Source organism: Lissotriton helveticus, chromosome 1_2 (assembly GCF_964261635.1).
Source record: "Lissotriton helveticus chromosome 1_2, aLisHel1.1, whole genome shotgun sequence".
In the NCBI taxonomy this organism is placed as follows: domain Eukaryota; kingdom Metazoa; phylum Chordata; class Amphibia; order Caudata; family Salamandridae; genus Lissotriton; species Lissotriton helveticus.
The window spans coordinates 422,413,971-422,436,932 of record NC_136058.1 but is presented as its reverse complement, the minus strand read 5'-3'; the positions used below and the strand labels follow the sequence as shown (position 1 = coordinate 422,436,932).

At 42.8% G+C, this 22,962-nt stretch overlaps 1 protein-coding gene across 1 annotated transcript in view; it reads right to left on the bottom strand.

The window, feature by feature from the left end:
- Nucleotides 1-18,471: 18,471 nt before the first annotated feature.
- LOC144807450 (uncharacterized) overlaps nt 18,472-22,962 on the bottom strand; it is a 147,332-nt gene continuing 142,841 nt past the window's right edge. The window contains exon 4 of the mRNA XM_078673121.1: nt 18,472-19,490. Coding sequence (XP_078529247.1) covers nt 18,535-19,467 — 933 coding nt within the window. The 5' untranslated portion in view covers nt 19,468-19,490 and the 3' untranslated portion in view covers nt 18,472-18,534. The remainder of the gene's footprint in view (nt 19,491-22,962) is intronic.

Genomic DNA, 22,962 nt, shown 5'->3' with positions numbered 1-22,962 from the left:
CTTTTTCGTACATGCGACGGTATTGAAAAACGTCATACATTCAACCTCAAATTTTGACAACTTTACAATACGCCACACACATAATAATTCACATGGGTAAGATGCACATCACTAGGAACAAAGTGCTGTTTAAATTATGTCTCTATAATGTACAGACTATGAATTATAGCCAAAAGTATAAAGTGTTCTACAACACACATGAAAGTGAAAAATAAAAACTTACCTGAAGGTTACACTTGATTTGTACCTTGTCCCTATAAGCCACAACCATGAGAGTTACCACTATGAATTGTAAATGTCTTAGCTACATACTGCAATTGAAATTAAGTCAGTACATCATATGCTTCAAGAAATAGAGTGCACTACATCCTCTGTAGTATATCCTATCCATTTCAAAGGGTGACCAGATGGCCGCAAATTAAAAATTGCCTCGTATGGATTCAAATTGCTTTGTATGACTGTTTTCAGGTCCCTGTAGCCACCAGGACCCCATAATATATCTCAGATGATATAACAAGAGTGGCTAGGGCTCATTTCCAGCCTCCAGGTACATGTCTGACTCTTATTTGTGACATTTCGAGGTGTTTGGGATCAAACTCATTTTTCCCAAAATAGGCCATAGAGCTCAGAGTCACACCACATTGAGCTCAGAGTCACATCAAATGTCTAGTTCTGGACCTAAGGACCCCTTAGTATACCTCAGATGACATACCAGGAGTGTCTAAGACCCATTTCTGGCCTCCAGGGATGACTTTTTGAAGTTTTGGGGTTTAAGGGGGCATAGTCACTTCTTCCATCCAGGCTACGTTGCTCAAAATCGGGTACGATGTCAGGTTCTTCCCTTGGCTGGAAGCTGAAAAAAAAACTTCAGATAATAGCAAAGGTAGATAGATCAAATGAAAGCATCAGATCTGAGCTTTCTAACCAGTATATTTAGGTCATGGGTACTCACAAAGTGACTGTGATATCCATTCTGAGCTACTTGGAAAATTAGCAAATCCTGTCAAAAAAACTTTTTTTGACGATTTTTGCTAATTTTCGGTATCAACCCTCATGACTGTTTTCGGGTCCCTGTAGCCACCAGGACCCCATAATATATCTCAGATGATATAACAAGAGTGGCTAGGGCTCATTTCCAGCCTCCAGGTACATGTCTGACTCCTATTTGTGACATTTCGAGGTGTTTGGGGTTAAACTCATTTTTTCCATTATAGGCCATATAGCTCAGAGTCACATCACATTGAGCTCAGAGTCACATCAAATTTCTAGTTCTGGACCTAAGGACCCCTTAGTATACCTCAGATGACATACCAGGAGTGTCTAAGACCCATTTCTGGCCTCCAGGGATGACTTTTTGAAGTTTTGGGGTTTAAGGGGGCAAAGTCACTTCTTCCATCCAGCCTAAGGTGCTCAAAATCGGGTACAATGTCAGGTTTTTCCCATGGCTGGAAGCTGAAAAAAAAACTTCAGATAATAGCAAAGGTAGATAGATCAAATGAAAGCATCAGATCTGAGCTTTCTAACAAGTATATTTAGGTCCTGGGTACTCACAAAGTGACTGTGATATCCATTCTGAGCTATTTGGAAAATTAGCAAATCTTGTCAAAAAAACTTTTTTTGACGATTTTTGCTAATTTTCGGTATCAACCCTCATGACTGTTTTCAGGTCCCTGTAGCCACCAGGACCCCATAATATATCTCAGATTATATAACAAGAGTGGCTAGGGCTCATTTCCAGCCTCCAGGTACATGTCTGACTCCTATTTGTGACATTTTGAGGTGTTTGGTGTCAAATTCATTTTTTTCCATTATAGCTCCTAGATATCAGAGTCACATCAGATTTCTAGTTCTGGACCCAAGAAGACCATAGTATACCTCCGATGACATACCAAGAGTGTCTAAGACCCATTTCTGGCCTCCAGGGGTGACTTTTTGAAGTTTTTGGGTTTAAGGGGGCAAAGTGACTTTTTCCACCCAGCCCAATGTTCTCAAAATCGGGTACGATATCAGGTGTTTCCCTTGGTTGGTAGCGGAAAAAAAACTTCATATAATATCAAAGTTATATATATCACATGAAAGCATCAGAGCTGACCTTTCTAACAAGTGTATTCATATCTTGCACACTCAAACAGTGTCTCTGATATCCATTGTGAGCTATTTGGAAAATTAGCAAATCTTGTAAAAAAAAAATTTGGGACGATTTTTGCTAATTTTCAGTATCAACCCACCTGACTGTTTTTGGGTCCCTGTGGCCACCAGGACCCTATATTATATCTCAGGTGATATAGCAAGAGTGTCTAGGGCTCATTTCCAGCCTCCAGGTACATGTCTGAGTCCTATTTCAGACATTTTGAGGTGTTTGCTGTCAAATTCATTTTTTCCATTATAGGCCCTAGATATCAGAGTCACATCACATTTCTAGTTCTGGACCCAAGAACACCATAGTATACCTCAGATGACATACCAAGAGTGTCTAAGACCCATTTCTGGCCTCCAGGGGTGACTTTTTGAAGTTTTTGGGTTTAAGGGGGCAAAGTCACTTTTTCCACCCAAGGTCGTGGAACTCGGAGCTGGGTAAAAGTTTAGCTTGAGTGCCCTCCCCATGGAGGTCAAAAATGTTATTGCATCAAAATCATTTAAAAACTATATAGGTGTAATTGTAGTGCCCTGAATGCTATATGGCTGCATTTGCACCGTTCTAGGTATTTAAAAAATGAATTTCTAACACTTTTGAAGTCTCCATGAAGTGAAAAATGACTAAGTCCAAAAACTTCACTGGTGCATCAAAGTGGTCAAAAAAGGTCAACATTGGGTTAAAATTAACAAAACATAGTGCTGCGGTGGTCCAATAGCAGGCTAAAGACATAATGAATGACACAGAATGAACAGTTTTACTAAACACTTTGAAAATTCGATTTTCAATTTCAGGGGGACAAGGTCATGGAACTCCGAGCTGGGTAAAAGTTCAGCTTAAGGGCCCTCCCCATGGAGGTCAAAAATGTTATTACATCAAAATCTTTTAAAAACTATATAGGTGTAATTGCAGTGTCCTGAATGCTATGTAACTGCATTTGCACTGTTCTGTGTGCCTCCAAAATGAATTTCTAACACTTTTGAAGTCCCCATGAAGTGAAAAATGACGAAGTACAAAGACATCATTGGTGCATGAAAGTGTTTAAAAACGGTCACAAATGCATAAAAATGAAAAAAACAAAGTGCTACACTGGCCCAATAGCAAGCTAAACACACAATGAATGACCCAGAATGAATATATTTACAAATTACTTGGAAAATGCTATTTTAAATTTCAGGGGGACGAGGTCACAGAAGTCATGGAACTCCGAGCGGGGTAAAAGTTCAAACTTTCCACCCCTCATGGAGGTCAAAATTTTTAATTCATCAAAATCATTTAAAAACTATATAGGTGTGATTGGAGCGTCCTGATTGCTATATAGGTGCATTTGCACTGTCCTGTGTGCCTCCAAAGTGACTTTCTAACACTTTTGAAATCTCCATGAAGCAAAAAGTGACTAAGTCCAAAGACCATTTGGAGCATCAAAGTGTTCAAAAACGGTCAAAAATGCATAAAAACGAAAAAAAACAAGTGCTACAGTGGCCCAATAGCATGCTAAACACACAATGAATGACACAGAATGAATAGTTGTACACATTACTTTGAAAATGCAATTTTAAATTTCAGGGGGACAAGGTCACGAAAGTCATGGAACTCCGAGCGGGGTAAAAGTTCAACCTTTCCCCCATTATGGAGGTCAAAATTTTAATACATCAAAATCATTTAAAAACTATATAGGTGTGATGGCAGTGTCTTGGATACATCCCACATGAATTTTAAACACATTAGGAGCATCTCTGATCAAAATAACCATAAAAATCCCAAAGCTGCATCAGTGCTTCAAAGTGCTCTAAAACGGTCAAAAATGGACGAAAATGAAAAATATTCTCCATATCTGAGTTTTTATAACATTCCTTAGATAATGTATATCTTGAATTAGTTTTAAATCCTTTTATTAAAAAGTTTCTTTTCTATGCTGCACTGGTGCAACGCCTCAAGTCTGAGAAGCTGCACCAGTGCAGCCGAAGCAGCACTGGTGCAGCCGAAGCAGCACTGGTGCAACAAGAGTCAAGCTGGTAGCCTGACCTTTGACCAATCCGAGAAAAAAAAAGGTGTTTTTTTCCCTGGGCCCCTCCCCCAAACGAAAACACATTGACCTGAAGCCTAAGTGTATTCTGAGTCATAAAAAGTTTATTAGATGAAAAAATATTGTACGGGCACTTTTTTGCACAAAAAGTCACTTTTTGGCACTTTTTTGAGAGAAATAAAATAGTTCGCAGATTTTTTTTAAATCGACCGAATTAAAAAAAAATGCTCTTGTTGGATGGCTTTGGACATAAGGCCGCATAAACAAAAGGAATTTTTCAAATATCTGTTTTTCTCACTTTTTTATTGCTGTTTGAAATTTCTGACTTGACTTTTTGCATCATTGGTGATGCATGTGTTTAACATTGAGCTTGGGAAAATTGAAAAAAAATAGACTTTGGGGATTGTTTACTAGGGCAAGTGATACATCAAATTAAGACTCATATTAAACTGAACCTCAAGCTGAAAAAAAAAACAAAATAGCATTTACGATCACTTTTTTATAAGCGACTTTAACAATTGTTTTTTTAGCTATATTAAAAAACAAGGTAACGCCGTAAATTTTAGAAAAGAGATTTTTTCAAAGTAAAACATAGGTGTGACCTGCCTTCACATTAGGCTTCATAAACAAAAGAAAAAACATCTCTATGTGTTATATTCACTTTTTAATAACACATTTTCGTTTTAGGCACAAGCAAAAAGCAGCATTGGTGATGCATGTGTTTTTCAATGGGGTTTTTTAAAGTCTACCAAAATACGGTTTACCAATACATTTTCATTATTTTCTCTTTGGTATCTCATTATGCACATGTTAATAAACAGGTTCATGCATTATTAGCTAAATAGCATAAAAACACACTGAATTATTAACAATAATCTTTGAGATTTGGGTGACCAGATGGCCGGAAATCGAAAATCGCCTCGTATGGATTCAACTTCCATTTCGTGCACTTTCTATGTGGGCCACATGCATAAGAATTGGTACAATAATGCATACGAATCTTAGCTAGAGTCTGCAATTGAAATTAAGTCTTTAACTTATATGCTTCAAGAATTATAGGGCACATTCTGCTATGTATAATATCCTATCCATTTCAATGGGACGACCAGATGGCCGCAAATTGAAAATCGCGTCGTATGGATTCATATTGCGTTGTATGTACCTTACGTGTAAGCCACATGCATTTAAAATGACACAATGTAGTAGGGTATGCTATAGAATGTGTTGCAGTTGGAAATCAAGCTCTATCTAGTATGGATCATGACTGATGACACAATATACGTGACTCATTTTGCAAAAAATGGAGGCAAATTTTATAAAACATGCGTTTAATCACTGAATGATTCTCACCACTTCTAAGCATGGCACAGGCATGACAATGACCACAGGGCAGGCAGTGGCATGATGGTAACTGTATGCTGCACTCAGAATTATGGATCCAGATTGTATGGTTTTAGAATTATGGGCCACAACGTAAGGCATATTTTTTCACACATGTGACGTTATTGAAAAACATCATACATTCAACTTCACATTTTGTAGCCAAAAGCATAAAGTGTTCTTCAACACACATGAAAGTGAAAAATAAAAACTTTTCCTGAAGATTACACTTGATTTGTACCTTGTCCCTATAAGCCACAAATATGAGAGTTACCACTATAAAGTGTAGATGTCTTAGCTACATACTGTGATTGAAATTAGGTCGGTACCTCATATGGTTCAAGATTTATAGTGCACCACATACTATGTAATATATCCTATCCATTTCAATGGGTGACCAGATGGCCGCAAATTAAAAATCGCCTCGTATGGATTCAAATTGCTTTGTATGCACCTTGTGTGTGAGCCACATGCATATAAAATGGCACACTATAGTAGGCTATGTTATAGAATGTGTTGCAGTTGGAAATCAAGCTCTATCTAATATGGATCTTGACTGATGACATAACATACGTGACACATTTTGCAAAAGCTGAAGGAATTTTTTTAAAAATATGTGTTTAATCGCTGAAAGATTCACACCACTTTGAAGCTTTCCACATGCATGAAAATGAACACAGGACAGTGGCATCATGTTAGCTTAATGCTGCACTTCCAATTATGGATCCAGATTGTATGGTTTTAGAAGTATGGGACAAAATGTAAGGCATACTTTTTCATACATGCGACGGTATTGAAAAACGTCATACATTCAACCTCATATTTTGACAACTTTACAATACGCCACACACATAATAATTCACATGGGTAAGATGCACATCACTAGGAACAAAGTGCTGTTTAAATTATGTCTCTATAATGTACAGACTATGAATTATAGCCAAAAGTATAAAGTGTTCTACAACACACATGAAAGTGAAAAATAAAAACTTACCTGAAGGTTACACTTGATTTGTACCTTGTCCCTATAAGCCACAACCATGAGAGTTACCACTATGAATTGTAAATGTCTTAGCTACATACTGCAATTGAAATTAAGTCAGTACATCATATGCTTCAAGAAATAGAGTGCACTACATCCTCTGTAGTATATCCTATCCATTTCAAAGGGTGACCAGATGGCCGCAAATTAAAAATTGCCTCGTATGGATTCAAATTGCTTTGTATGACTGTTTTCAGGTCCCTGTAGCCACCAGGACCCCATAATATATCTCAGATGATATAACAAGAGTGGCTAGGGCTCATTTCCAGCCTCCAGGTACATGTCTGACTCTTATTTGTGACATTTCGAGGTGTTTGGGATCAAACTCATTTTTCCCAATATAGGCCATAGAGCTCAGAGTCACATCACATTGAGCTCAGAGTCACATCAAATTTCTAGTTCTGGACCTAAGGACCCCTTAGTATACCTCAGATGACATACCAGGAGTGTCTAAGACCCATTTCTGGCCTCCAGGGATGACTTTTTGAAGTTTTGGGGTTTAAGGGGGCATAGTCACTTCTTCCATCCAGGCTACGTTGCTCAAAATCGGGTACGATGTCAGGTTCTTCCCTTGGCTGGAAGCTGAAAAAAAAACTTCAGATAATAGCAAAGGTAGATAGATCAAATGAAAGCATCAGATCTGAGCTTTCTAACCAGTATATTTAGGTCATGGGTACTCACAAAGTGACTGTGATATCCATTCTGAGCTATTTGGAAAATTAGCAAATCTTGTCAAAAAAACTTTTTTTGACGATTTTTGCTAATTTTCGGTATCAACCCTCATGACTGTTTTCGGGTCCCTGTAGCCACCAGGACCCCATAATATATCTCAGATGATATAACAAGAGTGGCTAGGGCTCATTTCCAGCTTTCAGGTACATGTCTGACTCCTATTTGTGACATTTCGAGGTGTTTGGGGTCAAACTCATTTTTTCCATTATAGGCCATATAGCTCAGAGCCACATCACATTGAGCTCAGAGTCACATCAAATTTCTAGTTCTGGACCTAAGGACCCCTTAGTATACCTCGGATGACATACCAGGAGTGTCTAAGACCCATTTCTGGCCTCCAGGGATGACTTTTTGAAGTTTTGGGGTTTAAGGGGGCAAAGTCACTTCTTCCATCCAGCCTAAGGTGCTCAAAATCGGGTACAATGTCAGGTTTTTCCCATGGCTGGAAGCTGAAAAAAAAACTTCAGATAATAGCAAAGGTAGATAGATCAAATGAAAGCATCAGATCTGAGCTTTCTAACAAGTATATTTAGGTCCTGGGTACTCACAAAGTGACTGTGATATCCATTCTGAGCTATTTGGAAAATTAGCAAATCTTGTCAAAAAAACTTTTTTTGACGATTTTTGCTAATTTTCGGTATCAACCCTCATGACTGTTTTCGGGTCCCTGTAGCCACCAGGACCCCATAATATATCTCAGATGATATAACAAGAGTGGCTAGGGCTCATTTCCAGCCTCCAGGTACATGTCTGACTCCTATTTGTGACATTTCGAGGTGTTTGGGCTCAAACTCATTTTTTCCATTATAGGCCATATAGCTCAGAGTCACATCACATTGAGCTCAGAGTCACATCAAATTTCTAGTTCTGGACCTAAGAACCCCTTAGTATACCTCAGATGACATACCAGGAGTGTCTAAGACCCATTTCTGGCCTCCAGGGATGACTTTTTGAAGTTTTGGGGTTTAAGGGGGCAAAGTCACTTCTTCCATCCAGCCTAAGGTGCTCAAAATCGGGTACAATGTCAGGTTTTTCCCATGGCTGGAAGCTGAAAAAAAAACTTCAGATAATAGCAAAGGTAGATAGATCAAATGAAAGCATCAGATCTGAGCTTTCTAACAAGTATATTTAGGTCCTGGGTACTCACAAAGTGACTGTGATATCCATTCTGAGCTATTTGGAAAATTAGCAAATCTTGTCAAAAAAACTTTTTTTGACGATTTTTGCTAATTTTCGATATCAACCCTCATGACTGTTTTCAGGTCCCTGTAGCCACCAGGACCCCATAATATATCTCAGATTATATAACAAGAGTGGCTAGGGCTCATTTCCAGCCTCCAGGTACATGTCTGACTCCTATTTGTGACATTTTGAGGTGTTTGGTGTCAAATTCATTTTTTTCCATTATAGCTCCTAGATATCAGAGTCACATCAGATTTCTAGTTCTGGACCCAAGAAGACCATAGTATACCTCAGATGACATACCAAGAGTGTCTAAGACCCATTTCTGGCCTCCAGGGGTGACTTTTTGAAGTTTTTGGGTTTAAGGGGGCAAAGTGACTTTTTCCACCCAGCCCAATGTTCTCAAAATCGGGTACGATATCAGGTGTTTCCCTTGGTTGGTAGCGGAAAAAAAACTTTATATAATATCAAAGTTATATATATCACATGAAAGCATCAGAGCTGACCTTTCTAACAAGTGTATTCATATCTTGCGCACTCAAACAGTGTCTCTGATATCCATTCTGAGCTATGTGGAAAATTAGCAAATCTTGTAAAAAATAATTTTTGGGACGATTTTTGCTAATTTTCAGTATCAACCCACCTGACTGTTTTTGGGTCCCTGTGGCCACCAGGACCCTATATTATATCTCAGGTGATATGGCAAGAGTGTCTAGGGCTCATTTCCAGCCTCCAGGTACATGTCTGAGTCCTATTTCAGACATTTTGAGGTGTTTGCTGTCAAATTCATTTTTTCCATTATAGGCCCTAGATATAAGAGTCACATCACATTTCTAGTTCTGGACCCAAGAACACCATAGTATACCTCAGATGACATACCAAGAGTGTCTAAGACCCATTTCTGGCCTCCAGGGGTGACTTTTTGAAGTTTTTGGGTTTAAGGGGGCAAAGTCACTTTTTCCACCCGAGGTCGTGGAACTCGGAGCTGGGTAAAAGTTTAGCTTGAGTGCCCTCCCCATGGAGGTCAAAAATGTTATTGCATCAAAATCATTTAAAAACTATATAGGTGTAATTGTAGTGCCCTGAATGCTATATGGCTGCATTTGCACCGTTCTAGGTATTTACAAAATGAATTTCTAACACTTTTGAAGTCTCCATGAAGTGAAAAATGTCCAAAAACTTCACTGGTGCATCAAAGTGGTCAAAAAAGGTCAACATTGGGTTAAAATTAACAAAACATAGTGCTGCAGTGGTCCAATAGCAGGCTAAAGACATAATGAATGACACAGAATGAACAGTTTTACTAAACACTTTGAAAATTCGATTTTCAATTTCAGGGGGACAAGGTCATGGAACTCCGAGCTGGGTAAAAGTTCAGCTTAAGGGCCCTCCCCATGGAGGTCAAAAATGTTATTACATCAAAATCTTTTAAAAACTATATAGGTGTAATTGCAGTGTCCTGAATGCTATGTAACTGCATTTGCACTGTTCTGTGTGCCTCCAAAATGAATTTCTAACACTTTTGAAGTCCCCATGAAGTGAAAAATGACGAAGTACAAAGACATCATTGGTGCATGAAAGTGTTTAAAAACGGTCACAAATGCATAAAAATGAAAAAAACAAAGTGCTACACTGGCCCAATAGCAAGCTAAACACACAATGAATGACCCAGAATGAATATATTTACAAATTACTTGGAAAATGCTATTTTAAATTTCAGGGGGACGAGGTCACAGAAGTCATGGAACTCCGAGCGGGGTAAAAGTTCAAACTTTCCACCCCTCATGGAGGTCAAAATTTTTAATTCATCAAAATCATTTAAAAACTATATAGGTGTGATTGGAGTGTCCTGATTGCTATATAGGTGCATTTGCACTGTCCTGTGTGCCTCCAAAGTGACTTTCTAACACTTTTGAAATCTCCATGAAGCAAAAAGTGACTAAGTCCAAAGACCATTTGGAGCATCAAAGTGTTCAAAAACGGTCAAAAATGCATAAAAACAAAAAAAAACAAGTGCTACAGTGGCCCAATAGCATGCTAAACACACAATGAATGACACAGAATGAATAGTTGTACACATTACTTTGAAAATGCAATTTTAAATTTCAGGGGGACAAGGTCACGAAAGTCATGGAACTCCGAGCGGGGTAAAAGTTCAACCTTTCCCCCCTTATGGAGGTCAAAATTTTAATACATCAAAATCATTTAAAAACTATATAGGTGTGATGGCAGTGTCTTGGATACATCCCACATGAATTTTAAACACATTAGGAGCATCTCTGATCAAAATAACCATAAAAATCCCAAAGCTGCATCAGTGCTTCAAAGTGCTCCAAAACGGTCAAAAATGGACGAAAATGAAAAATATTCTCCATATCTGAGTTTTTATAACATTCCTTAGATAATGTATATCTTGAATTAGTTTTAAATCCTTTTATTAAAAAGTTTCTTTTCTATGCTGCACTGGTGCAACGCCTCAAGTCTGAGAAGCTGCACCAGTGCAGCCGAACAGCCGAATTCCAAGCGGAATTGCCAACACGGTTAAGCGGTTAATAAAAAACAGTCATGCGTTTTGGAAAGCCCTAGGAGATGCGGTTCAACTGTAGGCCCGTCTTAAGAATAATATATTTACGTACACTGGGCTTCATTAAGTCACGCTCTTCCTCTGTCTAAAAAAAGTATCCTTGGCCCAAAGAAGATCTTTTCTTTCTATTAAATTCGGATTACTATAGAATTCCGCCCTACCAAGAGTCCTATATTCATCCCGGATGTATTTTAACCAAGGAATGTAGTGGGCATGGTCCAGAGCCATACAATCCCTTAGGATATCTCTATTTAGGGCGGTACGCTTGTTCAACCAGACTTTGAGCCAATGAGAAAGGGGGCGAAATTACAACATGTCAATTTATTGCGTCTGGATTTACCTCACATGCTAGAGGGCTCTTTATCTGGGCTGACAATAAGGCAGGTGTGACAATAAAAAATGTATGCATTGACCTAAGCGGTAGATTTGTGGTGGCCCGTTGTTATAAGGAAGACATAGCAGTCCTGCCGGTTGGACTCTCCGGTCCTAACTATGATGACCCGCAGTTTTACCACGCACTCAGCGCTTACCTGCACCAGGACGATGGCCTGCCTCAGATTTGGGGCGGGGGCTACTTTAATTGCCTTCTGGAACCTGCTAAGGATAGATCAAGGGACCCGACCGGCAGACCGGCAGCGGCTGCAAAAACCATCGCAGATATAATGGACTGTTTGGGAATGGTGGATATATGGAGACATTACTCAAATACGGGGGCGGGTATATGCACTATTCCACCGTAGGATAGATTATTGGTCAATCTTTAAGAGCCTAGTTCCTAGGGTTACCCAACGTAAACCTCTCCCCATACATATTCAGATCACTCGCCAGTGATGTTGACCATGGAGCTCTGACAATGCCAGACCTCTGCCTTTACTTGGCGATTCCCACCGTGCTCTCTCCTAGACTCCGCCTTTAAAGTGGAATTGAGCCAGCTAATAAGTGAGTTTTTCTCAGACGTTGTAGGCTCGGTGGATACATTTGCTATGGTCTGGGAAACATTCAAAGTTTATATCGGGTGGATGGTTATATCAAAGCACTCAGGGGTACTGAAATCCCTCCGGAGTAGGTGAACACTCCTAGAAAAAGAAGTATCAGAGCTAGAAACAAAACATCAACGGTTGGGAGATAAACAAACGTTAAGGTACATCCAGGTTAGACTAGAAGAGTACAATGAAATAGCAGCCCAGGAGTTTAAACATATGGGACAGTATGCAGTAGCCAGAGCATACGGAGAAGGGGAATACCCAGGGGCAACGCTAGGAGCATTGGTGCACCCTAGGAGAGAGGTAGAGACTCTGTTGGAAGAGTTAGATGAAGATGACAAACCCCTACATGAGCAGCACCATATAGCAGAGAGATTTCGCAAATACTTTGCTGAGTTACATAGGTCTTGAATAACCCCGGATGAGGCAGCCATGAATGACTATTTGGAGCACATTAAAATGACGTGGGAGCATCTGATAGCTCCGCTGGACCCGGAGCAGATCCGTGCAGCAACGGCGGGTATGCAACCTGGGAAAGCGCCGGGGATGGATGGCATAACTGTGGCTTTTTCTAAAGCACATCAAGATGTCCTGATACCACACTTAGTCACGCTCTATGAAGAAATGGTACAGACCGGAATAATACCCCTTTGATGCGCGAGGCCCTCAAAGTTGCAATACCTAAACCTGGCAAACCTCACAATGCCTGCTCCTCCTATAGGCCTTTATCGTTATTAAATGTTGCTGTGAAAATATACGCTAAAGTACTTGCCAATAGGCTGGAGTTGATATTACCAAGAGTGGTGGGGCCAGACCAGACGGGATTTGTCCCGGGTCGGAGTCTGAATACTAATCTTAGGACGCTGCTGGATGCACTACAGCACCTGGACCAAGAAACAGAAGCGGCCGCAGTCTTTTTGGACACCGAAAAGGCGTTTGACTCAGTCGAGTGGGTATTCATGAGAGCAACCTTGAGACGGATTGGAGTGGGAGAAGTATTTCAACAATTGGTTAGGACACTGCACAACAAACCGGTGGCACATATTCGTATTGGTGCAATAACCACGTCCCAAAGTCCGATTACAAGAGGCACCCATTAGGGCTGCCCATTATTGCCCCTGCTATACGCTCTCATAGTAGAGCTGCTGGCGTGCGCGCTCCGAGAATATCATGGTCACAGAGGGTCGTGATCCCCCGAGCTACAGACAAGTCATATCAGCATACCCTGACAACATATTGCTGTATGTTCGGGAACCAGGGAAGAATCTTACGCCTATGTTAAGAGAAGTGGTACGATTTGGGGGTCTTTCAGGGCTAAAGGTTAACTGGGATAGGTCCTTCATTTTTCCACTTACCCTATCCACGACGCCACCAGTATTGGAATTCCCCTTACGATGGACGACAGAAGCAGAACGATATTTGGGAACACAGATTCATACAGACTCAGCAATAGACATACTGGAGAACTATGGTAAGGCAATACAAATGTTAGAAGATGTGAACCGCTGTGTCAAACCACCGCTCTCTCTCATTGGGCGCACAGCTCTTATGAAAATGGTAGTCCTCCCTAGGTTTCTGTTTCTGAACATACCTACTCTCCTGTCTAAAGCAATTTTTGTGACATTATGCAGTTTTCTGACAAAATTAGCATGGGCGGGAAACCAGCCAAAGGTCTACCTTATGACATGGGGGGTATTAATGCGCCAGACCTAGAATTGTACTATAAAGTGGTGCAAAGCTCCTTCGCCTACTACTGGATTCAGGGCCCACACGATCTGCCTAATCAGTGCTTGGAGAGAGACGCCGCACACCCCCACACACTAACACAAAAACATTTCAAGGCTCCTGCCCGCCAAATTGGAGTCTTTGATCTACTAAACACTACATCACATGCATGGTGGAGCTTGTGAGATAAACAAGGGGCACACTCTGGTATTCCCGCATGTTAAACTGGAGCGGTCCACCTAGCTCTCGTTAGTACTGGTAACAAATATGAGAACTGCCCTGCAAACGCAAGGGGTAACAAAGATGGGAGATCTTTTTCACACAGTAAAGGTTGGGAATGGGAGGAATATCCCTGAGCAAGGCACCCGCCATCAGCCCTGACTCAATATCACTGCTATGAATTGAGAGAACAATTAGGACAAGTCTTGCAAGAGCCACCAGACATGCCGGCACGTTCTGCCCTGAAACAGAAGAAGCCCCAGACAAGCTAGTAAGAGTGCTCTATGCTTATGCACAGGCAAGCGCAGACCCAGTGTGACTAAAGCAAGATCGGACTAGCAGAGAGACTTGGGTCGGCCCATAGAAGATAAGGTATGGCAGTCCTGCTGCGATAGAACGAAGGAGGGATCTGTAAATGGGAGACACCAGTGGATACACTTTAAGTACATAAACCGAGGGTATTATACGCTGGAAAGATTGTACCCATATGGCCTACGGGAATCTGCAAACTGCCTGCGATGCAGTGAGCAGGAAGAAGGGTTTATACATGCTGCTCGGTACTGTCCAGCGATACTTCAATTCTGGGAGGGAGTTTTCCAGCCATTGACGGCTAGAACAGCCTCACTATACAGATGGAACCAATGCTAGCTTTATTGTGATACGATAAGGACCTAGGAAAATCGGTCAGGAAGCTAGTAGTTATTGGACTACTATTAGCTAAGCGCAGAGTAGTGATGCGCTTGGCAAGGGGCCCAGCTCCAAAATTGGGGGATCGGCACTCGGACATGGCATACTGTAATGAGTAGTTGGACACTTTTAATGAGCTTCAGTCTGTCTAGAACCGCCCTAGGGACTACTGGGCCCTTTATAAGGCATACTTAGAGGACAAAAGCAAAAATGCAGAGGAGGAAATGCACGCAGAGGGGCGATGCTGGACACAGGATACTAAAAGAGGATTGCAGGCTGCAGCGCGGTAGGCTTTGGAATGGGGCTGCGGTAACACCAGACCCCTGCAAAGGACGAACGAATGTATGCAGTTGAAGAATGTACAGACAATAGGTCATGTGGGGCAGATCCACTGCGGACATCTGCAGCACACAGAGCACAGGCTTGAAACCTTTTAAGATGCCACACGTCCTCAACCCTTCTTTTGTGAAGGCGTCCCCTCCCTCCGATGGGGAATGCTATACAACACGTGGAGTGGAGTATAATGGACATAAGGCGTGGATATTCTTAAAAGGGTTGATGCGTGTGTGTCTGTGTTTGTATTTCCAAAACGCTTGCAGGTAAAATCCTATGTGCTGTTCATCCCACTAAAATCTAACTTTGCCGCTGCATTTAGGAAGCAAACTGTGTTGTTAAATGAAACACACGGGAACCTTATTTTAGGCAGAATGAAGTCCCGCATGAACCAAGAAGAGGTAGACGAAGGGTTCCTGCTGCTCAGGCGTCGGCACTGCAGTGACTCGTAATAATGATCATTGTATCTGAGCATGGTCCTGAGAGATCGACTCTACTTCCAAAGCGTACAGCCCTCCATCAGCGCTAGCAGTGACGCCCAGCTCGGGTTTATGCATATTTGTGGAAAGACCAGGATGCCATGAGCTCAGGTGCAAGCAAAGGAAGTCAACAATTTGACTGTTGTTGGGCTGCTAATATACAGTAATTTACAGGGTCAACGGGCCCCTCATAGCCCTGGGCCCCGTGCCACTGCACCTGCTGCACCAATGGCAAAGTGCACAGAAGCATGAAGAGTCAGCAAGCACCAGCAGGAGTGTGTGATGAATGGACCAAGAACAGCAGGAGCATCTGCCGTCCGCTGGGAAAACACGAACATGGACTTCAAACAAAATATTATCTCCAAGCCTACGACTGAAAGAGATATCTTCAATCATGAGGAGCACCAATAAATGAATGCTTGCTGTGAATAATTTGTTTTTTTTTAAACCTAAGTGCCAGTGCTCATACCACCGCTGTTGCTGCACACGTGCAAAGCTGGCGCTGCACCATTAGTTTAGTGCCCTATTGGCTAGTTCTCCTGCTGGGGGCGTAAATCATTAGGGGCCCCTTGTACAAAGCATTTTTGCAGTCGGAAACGTCCAACCGCAAAAATGCTTTCACAAATGTACCAAATACAAATTGTGATTCAGTAAAACGCTACCTACTTGCAATTAGTGTTTGCGATTTGGTATTTAAAAGGGGCGTGTTTACGGCATTTCTTCCAATTACTGAATCTGAATGGGCTGTATGAAAGTTTTGCGACCGAATTAAGGTCAAGTTTTACTGACTCCCTGAAGGAGGTGGTAACCCATTTGCAAATAGGTACGGGACCTTTGAAGAATGGAAAACAAATATTTTTAAGGGCAGGCGGCTGTCCCATGGACCCCACTGTCTACTCTTAAAAAATTTAACGAAAAAGCTTATTTTTTTTCTTTCTAAATGCATCCCATTATCCTTTAAGGAAAACGGGCTGCATTAAAAAAAAATAAACAGACTGCTTTATTAAAACCCAATCATAGACATGGTGGTCTGCTGCCCTCAGCAGGCTGCCATCTCTGTGATGGCTGTGATTCCTAATGGGTCTCAAATTGCGACCTACCACACTAATATGCATGAGGTAGGTCTATTTGTCACTCGCTAGCAATCGCTAATGACACTCAAAAGAGTTTCATACGTTAGGAATTCCGATTTCCAAATTGCGACTCATAGAGAATCGCAAATAGGAAATCGGTATTCCTGATGCTAGTACATCCTGCCCTAAGTCTTGTTGTATTTTGCATTCTTCGAATGAGATAAGCAAAAAAGAACTGAACTGGGATGAAAAAAGAAATTAAAAAAATCAGTCTGGACACAGTACTTACTCCTTACAAGAGGTAAATCAAGTTATACCTGGCGGCACTCATAGATAAGGGGCTGCTCAGTGGGTTAGCTGATTTGCAGTTGGTTGACGCAGCGCTCTTCACGACCGAAGCCTGAGCGCTGTAGAGCTTACAGAATGACAAAAAAATAAATGTGAGTCCTATAGGAGGGGATCTTAAATGCATATAATGCTAACTCGAACCCATTGTAATGCAAGATACAGCAGGATTTATTGAGGAAAAGAGGTCTACATACATCTGCAATCACTACAGTTCAACTACTAACTCTTAAACTTATGTGATAAAAGGTATGATGGGAAGAGAAAAGAGCAGATTACTTTGGCATCTGTGAATAGGTGGCTGTGCTGGGAGCCCTAGCTGTGAGCTAAAAGTTGTTGTGACGTGTAAGTAGTGGGTTAGTGTGTGTTTTGTAAGAGGGTGTGATAGCGTTGCGGCTGTGCCCTCATGTAATGCCGTGAGCGAGGTGGTAATGAATCCTATATTCGGTTGGTACAAAAGAAACAACTAGCAGTGAGAAAGACTCAGAACATTTATAAAGAAATAACACAAGGATGTGATTGGTTACCGATCATATCTCCTTACCTTCTTGTACGGCTGCTCACAATCACGCTTCACAGGTGACCAGAGCTGCAATTACAGAGCCCAGGTCTAGGCCGGGGAAATGACTCATCTTAATGATGCTGCCTCACTGAGGGCACATTTGCCTTAGCATGCTTGCGGCAGGGTCAGAAATGACTTCTCTAAATAAATTTAGCACAGGCATACCATTATGCGCAGAGTGCTTGCCTTTTGAACAATTTTAGCTGGGACTTAAACATCAGTATGCCGCACATCGTGCCCTTAAATACCGAACAATGCTAATTAGTGCATGGACTAAAATAAATGAATCTGCAAGCGTGGATCACGCCCAGAGAGCCACAGCTGCCTGTAAAGTCCTGCAGCCTCTCTCAGAAACGAGTGCAGCAAACAGCATGCGAAGAAGAAACATGCTGCACAACTTGTGACCCTCGGCAATCTGATACACTGCCGTTTAAGAGGCACACTGCAACGTTCTCCCTTCTTCCACCATGGTATGTTGCTAGGCCCAAGATCTGCTCTCTGTGCTCCTTCACGCAAGAGATCTTTTTTTCCACGCTGCTCGCTTTTTAAAAGCAAGAGCTGCTTCACAACGGAGTTTGCGCACTCAGGGTTCTTACACTAAATGCACGCTCCCTACAGGGAACACTGGCCATTAGGAATTTATGACTATAAGCCCTCGTTACAACATTCCAGTGAAACTTACTTTGGGGTAAGCAGGACATAAGATTGTTACAGTGAAAATGGATCTAGTTTGTATTTATTGGTGTTCTAGAAACGTTCATTTTGAGTGAAGTTCCTGGCATAAACTGTGTAGTGATAGGGTTCAGTTTAGTGTGTATTATTTGGTGCCGTTGCATATGTGCCTTACCAGTAAAGCTCTTCCCACACTCTGTGCAGTGATAAGGCCTCTTTCCTGTGTGTGCACTTTGATGCCATGCATGGCCTCTCTTTCTGAGAAAAGAGCTTGGAAGACACTTTGCAGTGATAAGGTTTCTCTCCTGTGTGTTTGGTGTTACGAGACTTGACTTTTAATTTAAGCTCTTCACACAGTGCAGTGAAAAGGCTTCTCTCATGTGTGTACGCCTTGATGCCGTACAAGGGATCCCTGATAAGCAAAGCGCTTGGAACACACAGTACAGTGATGAGACTTCTCTCCAGTGTGTACACGTTGATGCAACACAAGGTGTGCCTTATGAGAAAAGGACTTTGAACACTCCGTGCAGTGATAAGGCTGCTCTCCGGTGTGAGTTCTTTGATGCAGTACACAGTAAGACTTACTAGAAAAGCGCTTGGAACACTCAGTGCAGTGATAAAGCTTCTCTCCTGTGTGTACAATTTGATGCCGTACAAGGGCCGACTTATCAACAAAGCGCTTGGAACACAGAGTGCAGGGATAAGGCTTCTCTCCTGTGTGTGTTCTTTGATGCAGTACAAGGTGTGTCTGATGAGAAAAGCGCTTTGAACACACAGTGCAGTGATAAGGCTTCTCCCCTGTGTGTTTTCTTTGGTGCTGACAAAGATTTGCCTTTTGTCTGAAGCTCTTCTCACACATGGTGCAGTGATAAGGCTTTTTTCCTGTGTGTATGCGTTGATGCTGAGGAAGAGTTTGCTTTTGAGCGAAGCTCTTGGCACATACAGTACAGTGATAAGGCCTCTCTCTTGTGTGTACGCTTTGATGCTGTACAAGGTGTTTCTTATGAGCAAAGCGCTTGGAACACACTGTGCAGTGATACGGCCTCTCTCCGGTGTGTGTTCTTTGATGCTGTAAAAAAGTTGCCTTTTGAGTGAAACACTTTTTACATGTTTCGCATTGATATGGCCTGAGGCTGGTGTGTCCTTTTTTGTGCCTCACAAGAAGTGTCTCATTGATAAATCTTTTGTCACACACATTACAAGCAAAGCGTCTCTCCCTCATGTGCATTCTGCGCTGTTTTTTTAAGTCGATATTTTGAGTAAAATTCATCTTGCCTCCGGAACCTTTATGGATTTCTTTCCCATTCATACTTTCTAGATGTGATTGTTGTTCTGCAAAATAGAAAAAACATTGAAAATGACATGAAGAAAATATTTCTTGAAAAAGCTGCATTGATATAATATAGAGAAGTGAACAGTTACAATTCAGGGAAAAAATGTATGTTCTAGGAAAAAGAGTCACACTTCCCTTTGAGACACAAATGGTGGCTAGTCCTCCTACACAAAGTGCGGTGACCTGGTCCTGCAGCAGGAGCATGCTGGGAAATCAAGTGATTCACAAGAAGCACTGTTCGACATGGGGTTTCTGGTTGGCTAGGGTAGGCACCTAAGCCAGGCAGAATCCACCACTCTAGTCAGGGTAAACCAGATACACACCTGAGATAATCTGCGCTCACCATCTGGTAGCTTGGCGCAGAGCAGTCAGGCTACTTTAAAGATGCAATGTGCAGAGCATTTGTGCAACACACTAACGCAGCAACACAGTGAGTAAAACACAAAAGGGAATCCACGCAAGATTATGTAAAAATAAATTCTATATTGTACATCAAACAAGACCAAATTGACTTAAATCACACCGTTAGTGCAAATAATGCAGGTTTAACAGAGAAAAACACAAATTACTATGAAAACATAGGTCACAGCGCACCTGCGCTCCTATTACACTTCATATGGTGGTGGCAGCGAATCGAACATTGTTTGTGCGGCGAGCAGATTGCGAGGGACTCTCCTCTGCTCTTTTATCTCAGCTGACTTATTTTAATAATTTTTTTAAACACTGATCTACTAGTGTGTTGCGCATTTACCTTTTGCACTGTACCGCTTCTATTTGCTCTGCTTAGTGTGCACTATCGCCTTCTGCCCCGTTCCACCGCGGCTTCTCAGTGCCGATTGTCGTGGAGGGCAGGGTCGGGCGCCATCTTCCCTGAGTCCCGGTTCCCTGCATGACCTTAGGCTACGGTCCTGCTGGGGGAGGGGCTTGGGATATAAATAGAAATGGCCCCTCGGACGCGCAGCGATCGCAAGCAGCGGGTGCGCCGTCTGCGCGCCGAAGGAGCGCCAAAGGAGGGCACGTCTGTGCCCGTCCGTGACCGGCCAGGACCCGGGGCCATAGACCCTGCTCCTTTTTTAACGTATACTTCTGCGCAGCTCCTTGTCCATCAAGGTAACTGGCCCCTTAGTCCTCCGATGCTTGAACGCATCCTTGCCCTCGGCATCTCTGCCCCTCCTCCCTCCTCCCTTGCTGTTCCCTTGTCTAAACCCCTGCTGGCCGCCCTTCCTGTGCGTCCCCTCCTCTCCCCCTCCTGCCCACCGACGCTGGCCTCTGCCTACCTCCTCAATACCCGCTCAGCGGGCAGGCATCAGCTGGAACTTTTCAATCTACTTGACACTGAAGCTCGTGATTTCCTATTTCTGACGGAAACTTGGTTCTCGGCAGACTCTCTGCCCGATGTCTTATCTGCACTTACCGATTCCTATTATGCCCTTCGGGCTGACCGCCCAGATGGGAAAGTTGGCGGGGGCGTGGCCATGATCATCTGGTCCAATTTCCAGTTCCAACTCCTGCCCTACTCTCCTATACCTAACGTGGACTTCCTAGTTGCCCGTTCAGTGAACCTCTTAGCTCCCCTCACTGTGGTTCTTCTCTACCGTCCCCCCCAAACCATGCCTCATTTTGTGCCCGCTCTCCAAGACCTGCTGGCCACCCTGGTGATCAACAATTCGTCAGTTCTTTTACTGGGTGACCTCAACTATTGGCCTGGTGACCCCAGGGAAGATCAGACTTCCAAAGATTTTTCTGACACCCTTCGATGGCTTAATTTGACTTCTCACATTCATGCCCCTACCCACGTCCATGGCCATACTCTTGACCAGATCTGGTCGGCTAGTCGGACCATTTCCTCTATCGCCATCCTTCCCTGTACTTGGTCTGATCATTCCCTCATTTCCTTTTCCATTGAACTTGCAATTACTGATAAGCCCCCCCTGCCCAAGAACGTCTTAGCACGGAATTGGAACCGGGTGGACTTTAACATTCTTCATTCTTCCTTGGTGACCTCTCTCCCTGACTTATCTGATCTCTCTCTTGACCTACAAGTCGACGCCATCAACACCTGGCTGTTTACTTCTTGTGACTCGGTCGCCCCCCTCAGGAGGGTCAAGGTTTGTCGCCTCCATGAAGCCAATAAATGGTTTTCCAGTGATCTTAAAGCCCTTAAATTGGCTCTTAGGCAGTCAGAGCATCAGTGGAGGGGCAACTACTGTCCCCTTCTGAGGGACTGATATAGCTCTCTTTTAAAGGACTACAAGAGAGCTCTCCTCTCAGCTAAATTAGAATACTTTTCTGGAAACATCTTACTTGCGGCCAACAAATCCAAGGAGATTTTCTCCATTGTTTATAACCTGGCCGTGTCTGACCGAGTTAATCCCAACCCTGTCCCCTCCCAAGCACTTTGTCTTTCTCTGAATGACTTTTTCCTTGAGAAGATTGCCAATATCAAACGTAACATCCCTTTGACATCTTCTCCTCTCCCCCCCCCTTCTCTCCCTCCTTTGTCCTCCTCTCTTAATCACTTCTCACTCATCTCGAAGGAATCCTTCCTTGCTTTGCTTAGGATGGTCAAGTCAGGCTCCCCTGCCGACTGTGGACCGGCCCGCATCTTAAGGGAGCTACTCTCTGGCAGCCCGATCCCCCTATCCCTTCTTAATGCATCCATTTGTCAGGGCATAGTTCCGTCTCTCTTTAAATCAGCTACAATTATTTCTATTTTGAAAAAAACCCGGCTCTGACCCTACTCTCCTTGCTAACTTTAGGCCCCTCTCTCTGCTCCCTTACTTAGGTAAAATCCTGGAGAGCCACATTACTTCCTGCTTGTCGGCCTATATTGAGGACAACCACTTATTGGCCTCTCATCAAGCGGGTTTTCATCCGTCCATTCGACCGAATCTGTGGTCCTCTCTGTCCTGGACGAGCTGAAGAGCAAGGCGGACTCCAATTCTCCTCAAGCCTTGGTGCTCCTTGATTTGTCCGCTGCTTTTGACACGGTCGACCACTCCATCCTTCTCGACCGTGTCGGGTCAGCGGGTATCCAGGGCACCGCTCTCTCTTGGCTCGCTTCTTTCCTCAAAGGCCGGACGCAAGCTGTCCGTCCCTCTGGCTTCTCTGCCCCTTCCTTTCCGGTGTCCTCTGGGGTTCCCCAAGGTTCTTCCCTCTCCCCTCTTCTTTTTAATCTCTATATCTATCCCTATATTATTTCACTGCTTAACATGGGGGTCTCCGTATACAATTACGCTGACGGGCTTCAGCTTGTTTTCGATCTTTCTCCCTCTCCTGACTCCCGTTTTAAATTTCAAACCACACTTATTTTTATTTCTGATTGGATGAACCAAAACCACCTCAAGCTTAACCCAGACAAAACGGAGTTGGTCCTGACTGGTAGTCCTACTAGCCCTTGGATTTCTGCCTTCTGGCCTTCCACCTTCGGACCTCCCCCGGTCCCCTCTGCTTCAGTCAGAACCTTGGGAA